The sequence below is a fragment of the Raphanus sativus genome, chromosome 4 (genome assembly GCF_000801105.2).
Source record: "Raphanus sativus cultivar WK10039 chromosome 4, ASM80110v3, whole genome shotgun sequence".
In the NCBI taxonomy this organism is placed as follows: domain Eukaryota; kingdom Viridiplantae; phylum Streptophyta; class Magnoliopsida; order Brassicales; family Brassicaceae; genus Raphanus; species Raphanus sativus.
The window spans coordinates 36,494,491-36,517,279 of record NC_079514.1 but is presented as its reverse complement, the minus strand read 5'-3'; the positions used below and the strand labels follow the sequence as shown (position 1 = coordinate 36,517,279).

Below are 22,789 nucleotides of genomic sequence, written 5' to 3'. Positions count from 1 at the left end.
GGCATTCAACGCCACCGTACATGCGCCTACACCCCTCAGCAAAACGGTGTTGCAGAGCGCATGAACAGAACGCTCATGGAGAAGGTGAGAAGTATACTTAGCGACTCTGGTCTCCCAAAGAAATTTTGGGCAGAGGCTACTCATACTTCTGCGGTTCTCATCAACAAAACTCCATCATCAGCTCTTAACTTCGACATTCCTGATAAGAAATGGTTCAGTAAAGCTCCTGCATATAGCTATCTTCGGAGGTTTGGGTGCGTTGCTTTTGTTCACACTGATGATGGTAAGCTCAGTCCTAGAGCTAAGAAAGGCGTTCTTGTTGGATACCCTGATGAAGTTAAGGGATACAAGATTTGGCTACTTGATGAACGGAAGTTTGTGGTTAGCAGAAACGTTCTGTTTCAAGAAAATGCGGCTTACAAAGATGTGAAAAAGGATCACAAATCACTTGATGAAGAAGGGACTTCATCAGAATCCTATCTTGACCTGGACCTGGAAGCAGAAGAGGATATCACTTCAGGTGGAGATGTCTCCAACCATCGAGAGTCCGGTCAATCTAGTACTACTCCTCCATCCCCATCCTCATCTGTCAGTAGAGACAACACGTCTCCTGAACTTGCTAGTGAAACTCCTCTAAGTTATCACTTAGCAAGGGACAGAGAGAGGAGAGAAGTAAGACCTCCTAGACGGTACGACGATGAAGACTACTTTGCTGAGGCTTACTGTACTACAGAGGATGGTGGAGAAGTAGAACCAGAGGATTACAGGGAAGCTCAGCGCAGTGGAAACTGGGAAGAGTGGAAAGCCGCTATGGATGAAGAAATGAGCTCTCAAGCTAAGAATCACACATGGACAGTAGTGAAACGTCCAGTGAATCAAAGAGTGATTGGAAGTCGTTGGATATTCAAGTATAAACTTGGAGTTCCAGGAGTGGAGCAGGCTAGATTCAAGGCAAGACTAGTAGCCAAGGGCTATGCGCAAAGAGAAGGAATCGACTACCACGAGATCTCTGCTCCAGTCGTTAAACACATATCCATAAGGATTCTGTTTTCTTTGGTTGTTCAAGAAGATATGGAACTAGAACAACTAGATGTCAAAACCGCATTCTTACACGGTGAGCTGAAGGAGAAGATTTATATGTCTCCTCCGGAAGGTTTTGAATCGATGTTTCAAGATGATGAAGTCTGCCTGCTCAACAAGTCTCTGTATGGCCTAAAACAGTCTCCAAGACAGTGGAACGAGAAGTTTGATCAGTACATCTCTGAGATTGGGTTTGTAAGAAGCCAATACGACAGCTGTGCTTATGTCAAGGAGCTGAAAGATGGTTCAAACATGTATCTGCTCATCTATGTAGATGACATGTTAGTTGCTGCAAAGAACATGGAACCCATCCAAGAGCTGAAGAAGGAGCTCAGTGTGAAGTTTGATATGAAAGACTTGGGAGCAGCTAAGCGGATACTGGGAATGGAGATTGTGAGAAGCAGAGCTACTGGTGAACTATGGTTATCTCAAGAAGGTTATCTCAACAAGATCCTCAAGACTTATGGGTTGCTGGAGGCTAAACCGGTTACCACACCACTGGGGTCACACTTTAAACTCAGTGCTGGTACTGAGGAACAGATTGACAGAGATAGAGTTTTCATGAACTCAGTCCCTTACTCCAATGCTGTGGGCAGTATCATGTACGCCATGATTGGAACGCGCCCTGACTTAGCCTATCCGGTGGGAGTTATCAGTCGATACATGAGCAATCCCATTAGAGATCACTGGAGTGCTGTCAAGTGGGTGTTGAGATACATCAAGGGAACTCTGACCACTAAGCTTCATTTCAAGAAGAGCTCAGATTTCAGAGTTACTGGTTACTGCGATGCTGACTTTGCTGCAGATGCTGATAGAAGAAGATCGATCACAGGTTTGGTGTTCACCCTTGGAGGTAACACCATAAGCTGGAAGTCTGTATTGCAACGAGTAGTTGCTTTGTCTACTACAGAATCTGAGTACATGTCACTGACTGAAGCAGTGAAAGAAGTTGTATGGCTCAAAGGTTTGCTGAAGGAGTTCGGCTATGATCAGAAAAGCGTGGAGATTTTCTGTGATTCTCAAAGTGCTATTGCACTCTCTAAGAACAATGTGCATCACGAGCGGACCAAGCACATTGATGTCAAGTGTCACTTCATTCGGGAGATCATTGCGAGTGGTGACATTGATGTTGTGAAGATTTCGACTGAGAAGAATCCAGCGGACATCTTCACCAAGACCCTGCCTGTTAGCAAGTTTCAGTCTGCATTGAGCTTGCTGCAGGTCAGGCCTGAGTAATAAAACTCAGGGAAACCGAGTCCTGGAATCCTGCAACTAGAAACTAATGGTACAGTTACTCTCTCTCTCTCAAGGTTTGTGGAAGTTTGGTATTGTCATCACAATTTCAGGTGGAGATTTGTGAAGATAAAACCGTGATGACCAAGTCACATCAACAATTCAAAAGTGTGCTCAAGTGTTAACTCAAGTTCTAACCACGGTAAGTGTAAACTCAACTATGGTTAGACACTCTTTTGGGACCACTTGTTGGAAACGGCTACTTCGCCGCCTGAAGTGTTCGTACGTTGTCCTCCTTGTCTCCAAAAGATGAAAAGCAAGTTTGGATTGTTGTGAAACCGCGTTTTGGACTCTGCATCTCAGCGATCAAGTTCAGATGGAAGCGTTTGCGTTAGGTCAAGCTTACAAGGTCAAGACTTCAGTATAAATAGAGTCTTGTTGTACTGAGAGAGAGTTAGAGTGTACAAGTCATAAGTACAAAGAGATAGCTAGAAGAGAGAAAACTAAGAAAGGTCTAAGCTTTGTGTTTTCTCTAGCTTTAGAAGTTGACAGAGTGAGTCTTGAGTGCTAGTGAAGGGCATCAAGGCGGGGTCGCTTGTAACTTCTCTTGTAATAGCTATCTGTTTCTAGTGGATTCCGAGTCAAGGACTCGGCCAGACGTAGTGACCCTCGTTAACGGGCGCGAACTGGTTAAAGTCTTGTGTGTGCTCCCTCTCTTACTGTCTTTATCTTCTTCCTCCATACTCTGTTTCGAAGTTCACTCCTCTGTTTCTCTCTGTTCCTTACTCTGTTTTTTCTGCAACTCTCTGTTCTTGGTTTGTTGGGGTCTTAAACCGGGGAAAGTCGACGCCTTTGGTTGAAAGGAACCTAACAAACACAAATAGTTTGACCTGTTATATATGAAGCTGCAGGTAGACACAAGAAAACCACTAGTGATGCAACTTCATTCGGCTCTCCACTGCGACCAAGTGGAGTTCTACTAAACAAGCTATCCTTCAAACCGAGGTCATCAAGGAACTGAGACGACGAAAAAAAAAAAAAAACCAAGAGATGACTAGAAGTGGCTTTTGAAGTTGTTAGTCCAAATGTAAAAGAAAAATAAAAGAAAATTATTTTTGATTACAGGTTGAGACAGAGGAGTATTGATGAGATTAGGCGCAACGGCGTTGGCTCTTATCCCATCACTTGCCCATTCACATGCCAAATTTCTAGCGAGTTGATTCAGAGCTCCTGTGTACATATAATACTTAAAACGGTTGTACCATGGTTAGAGCTGTACATATAATAATAATATGTACCTTTGGTTAGACTATAGATGGATCCGCCGCTGGTGGAGACAACCCCTGCAATAGAGGACATGAAGACAATGCTTCCATAGCCTGAAGCCTTTAGGAGAGGATGTGAAAGCTGGCAAAAATGGTAAGCAGACTCCAAGTTTGTTGAGATATGGAAAGCGAAATCTTCAGCCGTATATTCTATTGTTGGCTTGGAGCGGATTGCACCAACATTGTTCACCTATGTTCAACAAGTTTTTGAGTCAGCTTTAACTCGATTGGTTTCTTTTAGGTCAAGTTTAACTTACTAGAACGTTGAGCTTGCCACCAAACAAGGAGGAGACTGTCTGCATGAGTGTTTCTCTCTCCGGACGAGAGGATGCATCACATACTGAACCACTCACTTGAAACCCTTTCTTTTCCCATTCTATTAAACTCTGATTGAGAAAAGTTTCGGATATGTCGCATACATGGATTCTAGCTCCAAAACTAGCCAACTCTTCTACTGTTGCATCTGTGTGTCTTAAATCTCTATTGTACCAGTAAAATGCCCAGCACTCGTGCGGGCGACACTCGTTATCAAGGTTGACATCTGGGGGTGTGGGGGCCGCAGGCCCCCGCGGTACGGTATGCCTTTTTGGTTTAGGAAAGTTACTATTTCTATTGGGAAAAGGAAATCGGGTTTTTTTGAGGCTGTATAAATATGGGTCTAAGGGTTTGTAAATTATTATCACATCATTAATAAGAAACACCAAACGGGTATTTGCCTCAATACATTTTCTTCTCTATTCTTCTTCTAACCTAAACGACGGCTGTTCACAACATCTACTATGGCATGCCTAAACATTGAACAGAAGGAGAACAATGAGTTAAGAAGATGATATAAAGCGAACAGAGAAGAAAGACGAACCCGATTCCTCTGGCTCCACCGGTAACAAGAGCAGTCATACCTTGAAGACTCCATCTGTTGTTGTTATCCATCATTGTCTATTGACTTACCATCAAAACGAGACTATATTGGATGAAGGTAGATCACTTAATACAAGCAACAGCCTCCTCTCTTTATATAGAGGAGATTACATCCATAAGAAACCAAAAAAATAAAAGACTATGCAGCTCCTCATAGTGATATCTGCAGAGATTGATCTGACACGAAAGCAAAGGAGGGACCTACCTTTTGACACCAATACTAGTTCTAGCAGTACTATCCAACTTTCATTAATGTCTATTCTCCGGATTTTGCGGGAAACAGTTGTGAAATGTATGACTCACCTAAAATGCATAGCAAAGGTTACAAAAGAAGCAACCTCTGGATCCCATCTATAGTGAAACAAACCAGTGAAGACTTATGGAAGAAACACATAAAGCTTAAAAGTCATATAACATGAAAACAACTTCAATTCTCATAAAACACAGAAGGCAGAAAGCTGTTAAAAGTCTCATATGACGACGATAAGGATCACAAAGGAAACTAATAAATGTTATTAAGAGTGGGTAACTAATCATGTCGTGGTGAGAAACCATTTATAGACATTCCTCCATCAACACATATAATCTGCCCTGTGATATACGATGATGCAGGTAGGCACAGAAAGGCCACAGCAGAAGACACTTCTTTCGGTTCGCCAAGCCGGCCAAGAGGAGTGACAGAGTAGACTTCATCCAAGTAGTCTTTGTTGCTAAGAACCTGAGAGACCAAAAGACATGAACCCATTAAACGAGCCAATTTAAAAAAAACAAACAAGTTAAGCTATAATGAGAATCATTACTTGCTCCACCATAGATGTTTTGATATACCAGGGAGCAACAGCATTGACCCTTATGTTGTCTTTGGCCCACTCGCAAGCTAAGTTTCTGGTAAGTTGATTGATTGCACCTAAACACACACAAAAGGGAAAATCAAAAGCCTCATCGGTTGATTGTTCCTTAAAGAAAGTATGTGAAACAAACACCTTTGGTTGCAGATTGGACAGACATATTCTTGAGGGAGACAAAACCAGAAACAGAGGAGATGGAGACAACAGTTGCAGCCTCGGTTGCTCTAAGCATGGGATAAGCAAGTTGGCATAAATGAAAAACGGATTCGAAATTGGTGGAGACGAGAGTTGAAAACTCTTCAGGAGTGAAATCTACCATTGGTTTCCTGATGTTCGTCCCAACATTGTTTACCTATAAAGCAGTAGAAAAAAAAAAAACTTAGAACAATAATTTGAGTTGTTTCTAAGAGACATAACAACGAACAGTTTGTGTGCACTATCTCCTTACAAGGATATGGAGCTTCCCGTGGAAGAGAGAGGAGACGGTATCCATCAGGTTCTGTCGCTGAGCTCGATCAGAGACATCGCAGACCGACCCATCAACTTGGAAACCCGAACGGTTCCAGCCTCTCAAAGATTCCTCGAGCTCTGTCTCATTGCGAGCGCAAGTGTGAACCTTTGCTCCAAGACACACCAGTTCTTCAACTATCGCACGCCTGTTAACACACAAACAAACGTCTGAATATTTGAGTTTGATAGAGAGAGACAGAGATAGAGAGAGAGAGACCCGATGCCTCGGGTGCCGCCGGTGACAAGAGCAGACATTCCATGGAGAGACCATCTGTTTGTGGCGGGTGACGACGTGGCAATGGATGCGCAACGGACGGTGACGGAGGATTTGAAAGACTGAGGTTTAGGAGAAGAAGAAGAAGCAAGAGAGTGAAGGTTTTGAGGTGGATTTGTTGTGTACAAGCCAGAAGCCATGTCCAGACAGAGAGAGAGAGAGAGCTCAGTTTATGTTTCAATTATCTTCTTTTGAAACAAACATGTCGAGTTTGGTAGGTTCGGTTCGATTTTGACTAAAAACAAATTTCAGTTTTGACGAAAATTCTCTCTAAGACTTTAGTCTCATCTACTTGGAAAGCACAGTTGTTTCTACCAATGTTATAACATGAATCAATGTTTGACCTTTTCGCTGTAACGAAATTAGTTATAACATGTTAACTGCATTTTCTGACGTATGCCCAATAAGATTTTATCATGAAGCTGATATAACTCCATGAATCTCACAGCTATGTGCTTCTTCAAAGCATGCTACGTTTGATTCTTGGCCATACACAAATGCAATCTGGCTATCGCAGTTAACATTATTTATCAACTCCCAGCCTCGATCGCTACAAGTCTCCAAACACAATTTGCTTACTTGGTTGCGTATCTTGTAATAGACATTATTACAATAATAAATTATCTTTGCTTGATAGACTCCTTCCCTGACGTTGTTGTCCCAAGGTGATTTTGCACACTGTTATCCCTTAAACAGTACCAAGTTCATTCACGGGTCCATAATCAATCCAAGAAACATCAATATGCATGGTACGTTGGGGTTTGGGGCTCACAACGTGCTTTTTGTACTTTTTGTTTAGGTTTCTAATTTTCAGCTTCTAGTCCCCTAGTCTATATTTGAGAAGTGATTTGCCACATGTCTTCTCTACAATCGTTTTCACAAAAAAATTGTGACGTGACTATTAAAATTGATGACATGTCATATGGTTAAATATGACATGGACAATTACATTTAATACTGGTATATATTTTTGAAAATCTTTTTAGAATATGGCAATAACTCATATATTACATTTAATATTGATTTATATTTTTGGTAAACTTTGTAGAATATGGTAATAACTCATAAATCATCACTAAAATAAATATATTCAAATATGACATTTTTAATTTCGAATATTATATAATTTTACTTTTATAATTATAAAATTTTTATTATCTAAAATTTTCTAAATTTTCTGAAGTTTTTTTAAAAAATTGTAATATCATTAGTTTCTTTTAGATATCTAATCGTAATCGTAAAATCGAAGCAAATCACAAATATTAAACTTTTGGGAAGCAAACCGGTCCGATCCGTCAATATATAAATACATGTATATCTTGATTATATTTAAAATTTTAAATGTATAAAATTATATAGTTATTATTCTAACATATGATTTGACAGATTCTATTCAAATTATTATTTATGTAAAAGTATTACATAAAAGGAAGAGAAAACATTTTATGACAATTATAAAATTTTTTCTTAAGTTTGTGTTATTATAATTTTAATAAGTTTAAAATTTACAAAATATGTAGATTCACTACTTCTTTCAATTTTTATCTTTTATATCATGCAAAGAATAATATTTTACAAAACAAGTTTGTATCAGATTTTTAAGATTATTTGCATTAATAAAAACAAATGAAATATACATAAGTATTCGCAAATATTCGCAAATATCTATTTATTTTTCGGATATTTGTTTTTTCGAATATCCGTATTTTTCCAAAGCAAAACAAATCAGAAAACTAGATATTTGTAATATTCGAAGCAAATTACAAATACCTTTAAATCTTGGATATCTGATCCGTGCCCAAACCTACTATAAATACCATGACACCCATAGATTATTTTTCTTTATCCTATTAGATCAGCGTCAGCCTGCGGAATCTTAAGCAACAACCATGGCATTACCTACATGATCAAATTTCGAAATATCATTTAAATTAAATATTTCAAAAATATATACATATTTTTAGAAAATTATAAAAATTAAATTATAAAATCAAATTAAATCGTAAAATCATTAGTTTCTTATATATATCTACAGATTTTATAAATATTGTTTAATTTTAATTTTTGACAATTATGCAATTTTACATATTTATTTAATATATTTAATTAAAATAAATAGATAGAAAAATCTAACTAAAGATTATAATTTTAAATATATAGATGCACATTCTTAAATATAATTCAAGATGAACAAAATTGTTTTTATCTTAATTTTAATGTTCAGTTAAATCAAATTTATATTAAAATATTGATAAAAAAAGAAAATTTATAATATTAATAAAAAATTAAATATAATTATATTTATCTATTAAAAATATTTTAAAATTATTTACTGCACATGGTGAAGGAAAACACCTAGTACTATATATTTCATATGTTTCAAAATGATGTTTGTTTTAGAATATATCTATATATAATAAAACATATCAATTTTCAATGTTAAATGTATAATTTTCACGATGATTTATTTTCTATAATTCAAAACCAATAACAATATAGTAAATGCAATTGTGTTTTTGAGATTTACAATCTGTTTATACTATTATTTATAAATGATTGTTCACTTTCGAACTCTCATATTAAAAGTTAGCCTAACTAAATATGATGTTATATTTCATGAATAATTAAATTTATTTTTATATAATTAACCATTAAATATGAATTAACGATAATAAAAACATCCAAAAAGAAAAGAAAAAATGTTTTGCGCCTACTGTGTTATTATCCAAACTGATATTATTTCTTCAGTAAATTAATTTACGAACATATATTTATCGAGTAAAATATTGAATCCTATTTTATTATATACTATCATTTACAAAGTAATTTTTTGCAATCGAACTCTCACATTAAAAATTACACTAGCTAAATACGATATTATCCATAATGAATAATTAAATTTATTTTTATATAATTGAGCATTAAACATGAATTAATTATAATAGAAACATTAGAAAAAGTAAAAAAAAAAGGTTTTTGACAAAATCAATTCATGTCTATTGTATCCAGACTAATATTATTTTTCAGTAAATAAATTTCTAAACATATCGAGTGAAAAAGCAATATCTATTTTATTATTATCCAAACTAATATTATTTTTCAGTAAATTAATTTCTGAACATAATATATCTAGTAAAATTAAATTCTATACGATTATATGATATCATTTGCGAAGTGATTTTGGCATTCAGGCTCTCAGGTTAAAAGTAAGATTGACTAAATACGATGCTATCATTAATATATAATTAATTTTATCTCTATTATATTATTTTAGAGTAGGTTTCCTACGTGTCATGCTCACGTTAATTGTCATGACGGTTGAGTAGAATGATATATTTAATGAATCAAATATACCTAACTGTCATTATTAAAAATATTTTGTCTTATGTTTACCTTTTTTATTTAGATTTCTTTTGAAATAACCTATATAATAAAGAAAATTTATAAATTTTAAAAATATTTTATATATAATGTAATTCATTAAAAGGAAAGTTCACAGAATAATCTTGAATTTAAAGTAAAGAGATAATCTTCCATTTTAAAAGATAATCTTAAACAACATAATATATATATATATATATATATATATATTTTAAAGTAGTAGGTACTTTTTAAATTAATCTGTTTCTCATGTTTCTACAAGAAAATTAAGTAATAAAATTAATATATATATATATAATGAATAAATGTATTTTATTTTTATTTTCCATTTATATTTTCTTTTACCTTTTTCAGAATAACATATATATTAAAGAAAATATTTATGAAATTTTAAAACGAAAAATATTTTTATATATAATGTGATTCATAGAAAGGAAAGTTCAAAAAAAAAATTTGATATCAAAGTAAAGATCTTTAGAATTTATTGATTATGTTTTATGTAATTTCATACCTATCGTAATAACTTTATTTTTTCTAATTTTTATTTTTGAAAATTAACATATACCAAATTATCAAAAACACAAATATACTTACTCACCTAAAATGAAAACTCAAACTAATAAAATTAATTCGATCTGGTTAAATTAGATTAGAAATATAAATATTTTAGTTTGAAATAATATATGTAACATAATATACCCACAAAATGAGTAACCGAACCAATCCATTTTTTATACAAAATAAAAAATTTAACTAAAATAGTGTATTATTAATTAGAGTAATATGTTTATAGATATAATTATAGAACGGTGCAACACACTACTAAATAGATATGAAATTTCAATTAATATAAAAATATACTAACAACTATTTTAATTAATTTATTGAGTGAAGATCTTTAATTTTGATATCAAAGTAAAGTTATTTGGAATTTATTGATTATGTTTGATATAAAAAAATAATCAATAATTTTTTAACTTTATATTAATATATGTAACTTCGATCAAGAAACATTTTAGTTTATTTTTACTTTTTTGATTCTCAAAACAACATATATTAAACTATACATAATATTATTAAAAATATATTTGCAAATATAAGAAGAGAATCAAAGTAAATGTAAATAACAAAATTCATCAAATTGTTAATATATAGAACAAAAAATTAAGGGTGAGAAGTTATGTATAAAACTTTTAATCCATATAACCAAATTAAAAAAGTAGATTTATCTAATATATCCAAATAATAACCAAATAGCCGAGATATTATATATCCAAAATCATATGTCTAATTGAAATAACATAATATTATTTAAAACAATTTATGCATATTTATTACAATACATTACAGAATAGTTTAAAACTAAAATTAAAATATTAATAAATATTACAATATATTTACTCAGTAAATATTTGTATCCATGTATAAATATGGGAAAGTCACATAGTTTTTATATAGTTAATCATCAAACATGATTAATTATATCAAAAAGAAAAGAAAAAAGTTTTTGACAAAATCATTCATGTCATAGTATCCAGACTAATATTATTTCTTCAGTATATAAATTTTGAACATATATTCATTGAGTGAAAGAATTAAAGTTTGAATTAAAAAAAATCTTCAATTAAACAGTATTGATAATTATAAGTTTATATATTAGCTATGTTTTGATAAAAATCATTGAAGATCTTGATAAGTAATGAAAAAGCAAAATTTTAAAAATAAAAAACACAACCAAAATTGTATGTAAAGATATTTCTATATATATTGTGAAAGAAACTGAATCATATATAAATAGTTTTATGTTAAACTTGTTATTGATTTTGTAAGTGTATGACTATACATTATTTTGTTGATAATTAAATTAATAATGTATTTATTAATAAATTTTAGTAATATAATTATGTCTGCATGGCGGGAAAAACACATCATCAATCAGTACTAATTGATAAAATTATAATGGAATAGAAAATGTGTTTTTTTTTAAACTTTTTTCTAAAAACATGCATCTTTATAAAACGAAATGAGTATTAGAAAGTATTAATAGTTTGTATCTTTTCCATTGAAAATTTTATTGTTTATAGTTTTCGTATTTACTAAATAATTTTAGGAATATAGTCCCTCCAAAAAGTTGAGATATCCGAATCTTTTTCTTCCAAAACATGAAATCAAGTTTCCATTTTAAATGATGATATTGTAGAAGTTTTACAAAAAAAAAAAAAAAAAGTCAAGGAATTACTCCTATCAAATTTTAGTAACAATTCCAAACTTCATGGTATTTTGAGAAAGTTTCCAAGCTTATGGCACTTCTTGAAATAAAAAAGAAAAGAAGAAGAAAGGAATTGGACAACCTTGTATATAAGTGTGTACTTTTTGCAACCCAAACCCAAAACTCCAAAACGGCTTAAACGAGGAACATAACACAAAGTTCGTAGTTATCTTCTTCTCAAGTGTCTTTTTTTCTTTTTTATTTTCTTTTAATAATTAAAATGGCTTTTAATTTCTTTAGGCAATCAATCGGCTAGGTCAAAACCAACCCTCTCCTTACTTAAATGGCATAAAAACCCTAAGGTTCTTCCAACGCCGTCTCGTAATAATTCCGTCAACACTATAAAACTCAGCTTTTTTTTGCTGCTATCTCTTTCATCTTGTCGTTGTTAAGGTTTCTTTCACAACTTCAACACATGGATTAAAATCATCATTCATCCTTTTAGAATCTTCCTGAGAAATTGAATTAAAAGCTTTGATCTTTGTGGGTTTTCGTTTTTGGTTTAGACAACTTTTTTTGAGGTATTATTATTATTATTATTATAAAGGTTTGATCTTTGGGGTTTTGTTTTGGTAAAGGTTTGATCTTTATGCTCTGAACGACCAAAATCTTGTAATTGATTTTGTGGGTATTTTTGTTGTTGTTGTTGTTGTTGTTAGGCTTTGTAATGATTCCAGAGCTGGGAAGAAGGACGATGCTTAGGGGTAGTAACGAAGATCCATCTTTTGGGGATGAGTACGAGAAGGAGATTGGTGTGTTGCTAGGCGAGCAGCAGCGGCGGCAAGAGGAAGCTGATGAGCTCGAGAGAGAGTTCAACTTGTACAGAAGCGGCTCAGCGCCGCCGACTGTAGACGGCTCCTTCAGTGCTGCGGGAGGGCTTTTCAGCGGCGGCGGTGGAGGAGGAGGTGGGGCTCCGCTTATGGAGTTTGGTGGAGGAGGGAATAAGGGAAGTGGGTTTGGTGGGGACGATGATGAGATTAGGAAGGATCCGGGCTACTTGTCTTATTACTATGCTCACATGAAGCTGAATCCGAGGTTGCCTCCTCCTTTGATGTCTAGGGAGGATCTGAGGGTTGCTCAGAGGGTTAAAGGGAGTAGAGATGTGTTGGGTGGTATTGGGGATAGGAGGAAGGGTGATGATAGTGGTAGTAGATCTTTGTTCTCTATGCCCCCTGGTTTTGAGCAGATGAAGCAGCAGCAGCAGCAAGAGTTTGAGCAAGAGAAAGCTTCTTCCTCTGAGTGGGATGCTAATGGTCTTATTGGTTTGGATCTTGGAGGCAAGCAGAAGAGTTTTGCTGATATCTTTCAGGTTGGTTTGTTGTTAACCTCATGGTTTGATTATTGTGATACTGTTTTAATTAAAGTTAATGGATTGCTTCTGTTGTTGCAGGCTGACCATCCTGTTCCACAGCATCCCTCACGTCCTGCAAGCCGTAACGCCTTTGATGAAAAGGTCAGTCCTACAAACAACCAGTCTCCATCTGCATCACAAGGCATTGGTGCACCATCTCCTTTCAGCTATGCAGCTGTCTTGGGCTCTTCGTTGTCTAGGAACGGTACTCCTGATCCTCAGGCCATTGGGAGAGTGCCTAGTCCCTGCCTTACTCCCATTGGTAGTGGAAGAGTGAGCTCAAATGACAAGAGGAACACAAGTAACCAAAGCCCTTTCAACGGTGTTACATCTGGTCTCAGCGAGTCTTCCGAGCTCGCCGCCGCTTTATCTGGCATGAACTTGACAGGCAGTGGTCAGGCTGAGCAGGATGTGGAAAAGGTCAGGAACTACATGTTTGGTGGTGGTGGTGGTGGACTTAACGACGGTTTCCCAAACAAATCTGCTCAAGCCCTTAAACCTGATTCGTGGAGGAACTCACAGATGAGAGGCTCGCCAGGATCTGCTTATAACGGTGGAGGTGGAGGACTACCTGGTCCCTACCAGCCTCAGCATCATCTTGAAAGCTCAAACTATTATCCCAACTCCTTGAACCCAGCTGTAGCTTCTATGATGGCGTCCCAACTTGGGGCTAACAACTTCTCTCCTATGTATGAAGATGTTTCTGCTTTGGGATACTCCGGAATGGACTCCAGACTTCATGGGAGAGGTTTGGGTCAAAACCTCCCTGAGTCACATAACCTTGGAAGGCTGAATAACCGAATGATGGCAGGAGGCGGTGGTGGTCTTCTTCAGTCACATATGACCGATCCAATGTATCATCATCAGTACGCTGATTCGCTGGATCTTCTCAACGATCATCAGTATGGTAACTCATACATGAACATGCTGGAACTCCAGAGGGCGGCTTACCTCGGTGTTCAGAAGTCACAGTACGGTGGCGTGGGGGGCCCTTACAAATCCGGGAGCCCCAACAGCCGTAGCAGCTATTATGGGAGTCCAACGTTTGGATCTTCCAACATGTCGTTCCCTGGAAGCCCGTTGGCTCATCATGCTATGCAGAGCTCTCTTATGGCTCCTTGCAGCCCCATGAGGCGAGGTGAAGTCAATATGCGGTATCCAACCGCAGGAAGAAACTTCCCAGGAGGGGTGATGGATTCTTGGCACATGGAGGGTGGTCTTGATGGAGGCTTTGGCTCTTCACTGCTTGAAGAGTTCAAGAGTAACAAAACAAGAGGGTTTGAACTCTCTGAAATTGCTACCCATGTTGTTGAGTTCAGGTACTTTCTTGAAAGCCTTTTTTCACCTTTAATTCTTGTGTATTATTTGAGATTTGTTCCCAAGCTAATGTGTGTGATGAACCAGTGCGGATCAATATGGAAGCCGGTTTATTCAGCAGAAGCTTGAGACGGCAACAACTGATGAGAAGAACATGGTGTATGAGGAGATCATGCCACAAGCTCTTGCACTGATGACTGATGTTTTCGGAAACTACGTAATTCAAAAGGTATATCAAATCATTTAATTATTAGTTACAAAGAAAGATTGCTGAATGTTTTGATCTTTTTTTCATACAGTTCTTTGAGCATGGACTCCCGGCACAGAGGAGAGAATTGGCAGAGAAGCTCTTTGACAATGTTCTGGCACTTAGCTTACAGATGTATGGTTGTCGTGTGATCCAGAAGGTAAAGCCTCTGGTTCTCATCTCCTCCTCCTACTTTTGTCTGTCTCTCTTTAAGTAAGTCCCATTCTTAGTGTTTTGTGCTGTGTTTTACGGTTCTGTAGGCAATAGAGGTGGTTGATCTAGACCAAAAGATCAAGATGGTGAAAGAACTCGATGGACATGTGATGAGATGCGTACGTGATCAGAACGGGAACCACGTGGTTCAGAAGTGCATCGAGTGTGTGCCTGAAGAAAACATCGGATTCATCATTTCAACTTTCTTTGGTCAAGTTGTGACACTCTCCACTCACCCATACGGCTGTCGCGTTATTCAGGTTAGTGATAAGTTTCTTTCTTGATCTTATGGTTCATTGTAAAAAACGCTTTCTCGTGTTCCGTTTTGCAGAGGGTATTGGAACACTGCCATGATCCTGATACACAGAGCAAGGTCATGGAAGAGATCCTGTCCACAGTTAGTATGTTGGCTCAAGATCAGTACGGAAACTATGTTATTCAGGTTTGTTAAGAAAAAGAGTAATGATGTGATTGTTTTTTTTTCGAAACTGATTACAAGTTTTTGCGAGGACACAGCATGTGCTGGAGCATGGAAAGCCTGATGAGCGTACGGTGATAATCAAGGAGCTAGCGGGGAAGATTGTACAGATGAGCCAGCAGAAGTTTGCGTCGAATGTTGTTGAGAAGTGTTTGACTTTTGGAGGTCCAGAGGAAAGGGAGTTGCTCGTGAATGAGATGCTGGGAACTACTGATGAAAACGAGCCTCTTCAGGTCCTTTTTTTTTTTTGTTTTTTTTATTTTTCAAAGGGGAAACTAAAAACAAAAAAGAAACTAACTCTTTCTTTGTGTATGTATGTATGTATTTAGGCGATGATGAAGGATCAGTTTGCAAACTATGTAGTGCAGAAGGTTCTGGAGACGTGCGATGACCAGCGTCGTGAGCTGATTCTGACTCGTATTAAAGTGCACCTTAACGCGTTGAAGAAGTACACTTACGGGAAGCATATTGTTGCTCGTGTTGAAAAACTTGTTGCTGCTGGAGGTAATAATGTTGTTACATGTTTTGAGTATTTCTAGGTTTATATTTTGTAACCGTGTCTTAAAAGTGGGTGTTATGTTGTTGTGCAGAGAGGAGAATGGGTTTGCAGTCGGTAAACCAGCCTCAGATGGTGTAAGGGGATGCTGCAAGTGTTGTACAGCTTAACTAGGGTGTACGGGGGTCTGTCGTTGCGTTTAGGTAAGATCTAAAAACTGGAAATAAGAGAGTGAGAGAGAGAAGAAAGAGAGAGAGCACTTGTTTTCTCTTTTGCAAAAAAAAAAAATCTTTGTAAAATCGTTGTAGTTTCTTACGGCTTTGGATACATAGAAGAACCAAGCATCCCTCTTTAGGCTGATGAGTGAATGAGAGAATGGTGTGAATGAAGATGGGGGTTTTGGTGAAATGGTGTGTGGGCTTTAGGGTTTCCTTCACACACAATTTGCCAAAAAAAATGTGTAGAAGAGAGAGAATGTTGATGCTTTTTTTTAGGACAATCATCCCAAGTGTTAGAGATATTCTGCCCATCTCATGTAATTTGTTTTCATCACGACTCTTTTTTTTTTCTATTTCGCAAGGCACTCTTTTTCGTTTTTTTATGGAATTTTGCAGTCTTGTTTGTTTTTTTTTTATATATTTGGTTTGGTCCATGTGCTTGCATTTTACAACTTCTGGCCGAAACCTCCTTTTCCACAGCTTTGGCTCTCAGTTTGCGACAATGGGAGAAACACTTCTGTAATCTCAAGCAAAACCATCTTTGACCACCTCCAGACACATGAGTCCATCTCCTGGGAAACTTCTCGTTTAAACAGACTAAGAGAGTGTAGATAAGTGGTGGGTTTTAGCTGGAGTTAGGAATCTTGGTCTGAAAAAAAAGTGATTCATGCTACATCAATCCTTTCATAATTCAAAGGCATACAAGCGTACATCAGTAAGCTAAAGTAAACTCTTGATATATTAACTAGCGAACACTTTAATCAGTAGGCTTTAAACTCTTGAAATATTAACTTAAACACCAAGAGAACGAAGCCAGAACTAGGCCTCGGCATTTTTTCCCCAAACCGAGTACTTTACCTAAACTCGAATCAAAAATCCAGAATAAAAAATCCAAAACTGAATCCGAACTGTTATGCAAAAATATCTGAACAGAATTTATGAACTTAGTACTTTGGAACTTGGTTATAATCTGAACTGAACTGAAATCTGAACTAAGAGTCGAAAATATTCAAAATTAGTTAAATATGTTGGTAATTTTATATATGTTAAAGTAATTTAGATATTTTATAGTATTCGAAAGATTTTGGTAATTTGTTTTATTTATTATTTTGAATACCTTTTTTAGTTTAACTAATTTTTAATTGTATTTGTGAATAATTTATATATTGTAAAATGTTTTTGGTCAACTTTTTAGGTTTAAAAAATATTTTTGGACGATTTTAAATATTGGTTACAATCCGATCCGAGTTGAATCCATAAGAAATGGAACCGATGGCCCCCGAACGCAGGCCTAGCCGGAACTCCAAGCACTTAAGGTCTGCGTTAGGTGCCTGACTGAGATTCCTCTCTTGCTTCTGTAGCTGCATAAAGGGTGAACTTTGTTTGGATACAAAGAAGGGAAGGAACATGAGCAACGAGTTCTTGATCCTTATTACACACACAAAAAGAAAAAAACTTGACACCACCCTGCCTTGACGTCTACGGGTTTGCCACCAATTTTTTTTTTTTTTTTCTGACGTGGCTCTGCTTTTTCTTCTTCGAGTGTCTTCTATGATGTCTCTCATCAACCCTTTGATATGATCAGTAGTTTACAAGAACAGTGACGTGGAGGTTCAGAACAATGACGTGGAGCTCTTAAGGGAGTTAACAAGATAGAAGTCAAGAAGTGAATAACAGAATTATATAGAGGAGAGACTATAAATAGAGGATAGACTGTAACAGAATTATTATGCATCTTGTGGTGATGTATCTGTGGGAGAGATAGGGACTCTCAGTAAACCCTAGTTTCTGGAGATTGGAGATTGTAATCACAGTTCTTGATCAATAAACGTTTGTGTTCTTATCACCCTTCCACTAGCGCATGACACTGCCCACCTTTGTTCTTATGTGTAGTAATCAAACCTTTAGATTCTGATTTCATCCACCAGTTTCTCTCTGTCGTTCTAGAGATGTTTCTTCACTAAAAATGCTTCTAAGCTTATGGCTTAGACTCCTCCAATCTTTTAAGCCTAACCTTAGACTTCTTCCTCTATTTGGCAGGTTCCCTTGATCTCTCTCTCCTTTTGTGTCGAATAGAGTCACTGACTTGAGAGTTCTCATCACTCTCTGATGGATACGATGAGTCTTTTGTTTGCAAGGTTGAACCTGTTTTTCCAGAGGCTTCTTACTCTGTGGAAACTTGTTCTTTGTCTTCCGAGCTTGCCCCAGACCGTGTGTTTCGGTTCCTTGATCCAACAAAGTTGGTTTCATACTCACAATCTTCAGCGACGTTACTCTCTCTTGGCTTCTAGAAACCAAATGATCTCACAGGACGAGGCCAAAGCAATCTGATCATCAAGAAAACTGCTTCCTTGTGACTCAAGATTCAAAGTTTGATCATCACGGGCGATAGCATTATTCACACTTCGCAGGCGATGTGCTTATATTAGAGGTTCTTGTAGTCTGACTCGTTGGCTTCTAACTGCTCCTTAAACCAGACATATAGAAGCCTGATGATAGCTTTGTGTTCGTGTTCCATCAACGCTTTCTCGCATATGTAACAAATAGTATTTAAATTGTTAAAAATGTAAAGTGTAATATCTTCTTTTTAGTTAACCTACTAATTCGATTTGCCTAGGATTTAAATTGTATTAACTTTAGTCTAAGTTTCAATCCTGTAATTTCTAGTGACTAAGTCTTATTGGGATAAACTCAAACATGAATCTGTTTTATTTTAACAATTTAACCTAATTTTAATGGTTTAACATAAATTTCAAATTATGTGTTTTTTTAATTTCTTTATAGTTGTTTCATGGTGCCAGGTGTCTGGTTCATGTATTGCCACATTGAGATTCATTTGAGTTGGGCAACAATGTTCCAAATCAGAAGCTCCCTCCTCCACCCTCAGATTTTCCTAACTGTTGACTCTGACCAATCCAACGCCCCTGCCAGTTTCCACATCATCACTTTCACTTTCTTGGAATGCTATCTCCTTAAATTGTGCAGTATGTGTTTCTTGTTTTTCTTTTTACATTTCCTGTAGTACTGATGTTTTTGAATTTCGGGTTGTTAAATTCTTTCTCCTTTCTTGTAAAATATTGTTTTGGCGCAAAATACACAATTTTGGTATTCAACGAAAAATGCATTAGCAAAAATCTGCAACGCTCGTGATCGTTTGTCATTATCTGTTTAAACAAAACATATTATGATAAATGACAAAACATAGAGTCATTGACAACTTTTCATTGGATTCTCTATATAATAATCACAACTTTTTCCTCTAATAAAGTGAAAAGATAGATTTTATCTCATTTCAATAATGCCGGCTAGTAGTTTTCTAAGTAATTAACTGTTTATACACAATATAGTAATTTCATCCCAAGTTTTTACAAAATAATATGTGAAAATTTGTTGGTACTAAATAGTTTTCATTTGCCAAGAGGGAATCTTTCTTCAATCAAAGAGACAAAAACCCAGAAAGCAAACAGAAAATACTGCCACCAAATACTACCATAAAATGCAAAGGGAATAAATTAATATTTAATAAAGCTAAGAAAGAACAAAATATGAGTAGAGTTCCAGACATTATTGGTGTTTGCAAGATCTACAGCATCATAGCATTATATTGATATATTCTTTTTTTTTTTGACCAAAATATTGATATATTCTTATCATCATCACATTGACATTAAAGTGGACTCCATTATCGTGTTTCATTAATCATAATCAATAACAAATTCAAAGAAAAAAGCTTCAGATCTTTGACCAGATGAATATGTATCTTGAATCATTTAAAGTAACGAACAGATTTAATATATTACGTAAAATGGAAGATTGTACGTTATCATTTCAGTTTATTTTTCCAGAGACAATGGAATTAACTATTTATTGCAAGTCCTAACAAAAACACTGTACCCATGATACACCAATGACCAGTTAATTAATACTCCAGATATGGTAATTTTAATATTTTCTTAGTTATCAAAAGACATTAACTAATCCCGATCTGAATAAAACACTTGCATTGATGATACGTATACACATGTCTATGTTTGTGAATGTGTAGCATATGAGGCTAGGTAATTAAAGGAAAAAATGTAATGTAACGGAACAATGAGCATTGGAACCCTAATTTTTTAAAACAATATATCTTCTTACAATGAACTTGTATGGAATAATCAGACTGATCTAATTACAAGGAACAAAAAAGGAAGATCTAATTAAGAATCTCCATGTTTATGCCAACAAACAAGCATAGCCACACACCTTCTCATGATATAAAACCTTGCCTTTTGTTCTTTAGCCAAGCTGCTGTATTTTTGAGTGATAGAAGAAGATGGAGAGGAAGACGATTTTCTCTCTTTTCTTGATAAGCTTCTAGAGATTGAAGATGAGGATGAAGGAACAGAGCATTTAGTAGAGGAACTCCTTGCGAATAGTGGAGATTTAGCGGATGAAGCACTTGTTGAGAAGCTTCTTGAGAACTTTGACTTAGAGGAAGAAGAAGTTGTTGTCTCTTTCTTCGACAGCTTCCACTTCTCCTCCATGAATATTGTGTGCTCCTTCTGCAGGGAGATGTGGACTCGGATTCAGATGAATTGGTCTAATTTTGTATGTGTTTCATGTGTATTATTTGATTATGAATTTGTGGTGATTCAACTCAAAAAGAGAGTGACTCAGAGTCAGAGAAAGAGAGAAGAGAGAAGTAGAGAGACTGATAGTGTCACTTTGCTTATATATAAGATGCTTCTTTTTATACTTGTTATATATAAATGGAGATAACAAATGGCAAACGAGTTGAAAGGGAAAAATGAAAATTATTTTAAACCAATGATTATTTTTTTCCGTCGACTTAGGAACTATTTTTCTTTGGCGCCGAGTTACGAACTACTTAACATCCACTTATTTTCATTTATCTAAACTTCTTAATTCTTATGCTATTGCCAACTTAATGTTATATTTTGGTTCAGTACCCTTATAATTTCTGATAAAGATCAGTAGAAATTACATTGACCAGCTTGTAAGTATACCAACATGCCACACCCACATTAAGATGTACAAAATGAGTGGTTTTCAGAGAGTCTAAAATAAGTGGTTACTAAAGAATTCGTCATCCACAAAATTAAATCTCAAAAGGTGGTGTGCACCTAGCTTCCTGTGAAACAAATAGCGAGAACACTGTTACAATTCTTCACCGATTGTTTCAAAAAATTATGAATATATTTTCTTTTCTTTTTTCCTTTTTTTCTTATAACAATATATATATAATAATAATTCGAATAAGTTGATTGACTAACCAACTCAAAATTACATAATCTATATAGAAAATAAAGATCGTCAAGTTTTTTTTTATGTTTACCCCGTAGTTTCACAATTAACTGTGATTTCATTAATATTTCTAATCATATATTTTGCTTTAAGCTGATATTCACTCAACTATTTCCACACTTGTTTCTGGCACTACACTATCAAATCACCATACACACAGATCATAAACATTAACTATTTAAAGAAAAATTAAACTACACAGGAATTTATGTAGAAAAGCAAGTCTACACTTGTAAGCCGTTTATCAAAAAAAAGCAAGCCTACAGTTACTATATTCTAGTTTCACCATGAACAAATACTATTGAAAAAATAATCTTTTTTATAAGGGACCTGAGGAATAGTTATGGAGCTTTTGGGAGTTCAAAGGCTTGCTTGGAAAAATTATGAATATTCTTTTTATGATCATCTTTGCATTTCCTTTTTTAATATATAACAAATAATCATTTTAATTGGTGTCAGTTATACAGAATCCACAAGGTTTGGGGATGGGGGCCTTTTACTTAGCGTTGACGATTGAGTTATGCTTTGATTTAATGAAAGTTGTATTAACTAGATAACCTATGCTTGCAAAGCGAATTATTACATAGCAAACGTGGCAAATTCCGATTGGGTGGAGCTACTAGAACTCGAGGTCTTATTCCTACCATCACAAGATCTACACATTGTCGAAATCGTTCTTGAGATCTGCCATAAATGTTGGCGGAAACAATGTCGTACGTTTATATGCATAATACAATATAATACATCTAATATGTATATATATGCACAATCATAATCTTCATTTAAGCAGCTCGTCACATGAGAGAGATCCCAACATGGAGCACGATAAAATTTATCGGTATTGCTTTCATATCAGTGTGTAATGTACGCATATTTTATATATTAAAATAACCTCATTGATTGATATAAAATATTTTATCTATGCGGATCACAATATATAATTGACATAGTGGGACAGGAATCTCAAGAAATAACGTGGAGGAGAAATATAATAGTTAAAAACTGGTTACCAGCAGAGCTAAACTTACTCGAAATGAATGTGTTTTTTTTTTGCTAAAGAAATGAATGTGTTATATAAGTGAAATTGTGTTATTATATAAGTGAAAATTTAGAGATGATCAAAAGGCGTCTAGAGTACTCAAAAAAGAGCTTGGCTATTCAGCTTGGCATGTTTTATCATGCTTGTATTTTAGTAAAACTATTACATTTTGAAAGATATAGCTTCTGATATTAATCAACTAACCAAAATAAACAATAGTAAGGACTATTTTCAAATATAACAAGTACTGTTTTCTACAAGTGTAACAGTGGCGGAGCCACGAGG

At 35.3% G+C, this 22,789-nt stretch overlaps 4 protein-coding genes across 8 annotated transcripts; 1 reads left to right on the top strand and 3 right to left on the bottom strand.

Annotated features, from left to right (window-relative positions):
• Window positions 1-2,780: 2,780 nt before the first annotated feature.
• LOC108848591 (tropinone reductase homolog At2g29300-like) lies at window positions 2,781-4,760 on the bottom strand. 2 transcript variants are annotated; one of them, XM_057008414.1, is made up of 5 exons: window positions 4,481-4,760; window positions 3,896-4,101; window positions 3,612-3,828; window positions 3,437-3,543; window positions 2,781-3,330 (listed from the first exon to the last, which is right to left on the bottom strand). In XM_057008414.1, the coding sequence occupies exons 1-5, from the start codon at window positions 4,569-4,571 to the stop codon at window positions 3,181-3,183; spliced, it is 771 nt and encodes a 256-aa protein (XP_056864394.1). In that variant the 5' UTR covers window positions 4,572-4,760; the 3' UTR covers window positions 2,781-3,180. The 2 variants fall into 2 exon arrangements, with proteins under 2 accessions (XP_056864394.1, XP_056864395.1); XM_057008415.1 differs by having other exon boundaries at window positions 2,784-3,330; window positions 4,494-4,760.
• Window positions 4,761-4,949: 189 nt separating this feature from the next.
• Window positions 4,950-6,481, bottom strand: LOC108849726 (tropinone reductase homolog At2g29260, chloroplastic). The gene is made up of 5 exons (XM_018623326.2): window positions 6,132-6,481; window positions 5,853-6,060; window positions 5,540-5,756; window positions 5,357-5,463; window positions 4,950-5,274 (listed from the first exon to the last, which is right to left on the bottom strand). The coding sequence occupies exons 1-5, from the start codon at window positions 6,326-6,328 to the stop codon at window positions 5,086-5,088; spliced, it is 918 nt and encodes a 305-aa protein (XP_018478828.1). The 5' UTR covers window positions 6,329-6,481; the 3' UTR covers window positions 4,950-5,085.
• Window positions 6,482-12,077: 5,596 nt separating this feature from the next.
• Window positions 12,078-16,592, top strand: LOC108854517 (pumilio homolog 3). Of its 4 annotated transcripts, none has more exons than XM_018628096.2 (10): window positions 12,078-12,231; window positions 12,498-13,147; window positions 13,229-14,508; window positions 14,594-14,735; window positions 14,806-14,913; window positions 15,014-15,226; window positions 15,298-15,408; window positions 15,483-15,677; window positions 15,774-15,948; window positions 16,035-16,592. In XM_018628096.2, the coding sequence occupies exons 2-10, from the start codon at window positions 12,506-12,508 to the stop codon at window positions 16,079-16,081; spliced, it is 2,913 nt and encodes a 970-aa protein (XP_018483598.2). In that variant the 5' UTR covers window positions 12,078-12,231; window positions 12,498-12,505; the 3' UTR covers window positions 16,082-16,592. The 4 variants fall into 4 exon arrangements, with proteins under 4 accessions (XP_018483598.2, XP_018483600.2, XP_056864369.1 ...); XM_018628098.2 differs by having other exon boundaries at window positions 12,089-12,159; XM_057008389.1 differs by having other exon boundaries at window positions 12,100-12,140.
• Window positions 16,593-20,251: 3,659 nt separating this feature from the next.
• On the bottom strand, window positions 20,252-20,882 carry LOC108851717 (small polypeptide DEVIL 13). The gene has a single exon (XM_018625176.2). It carries the CDS (start codon window positions 20,682-20,684, stop codon window positions 20,358-20,360), a length of 327 nt encoding a protein of 108 aa, XP_018480678.1. The 5' UTR covers window positions 20,685-20,882; the 3' UTR covers window positions 20,252-20,357.
• Between the last annotated feature and the right edge of the window lie 1,907 nt (window positions 20,883-22,789).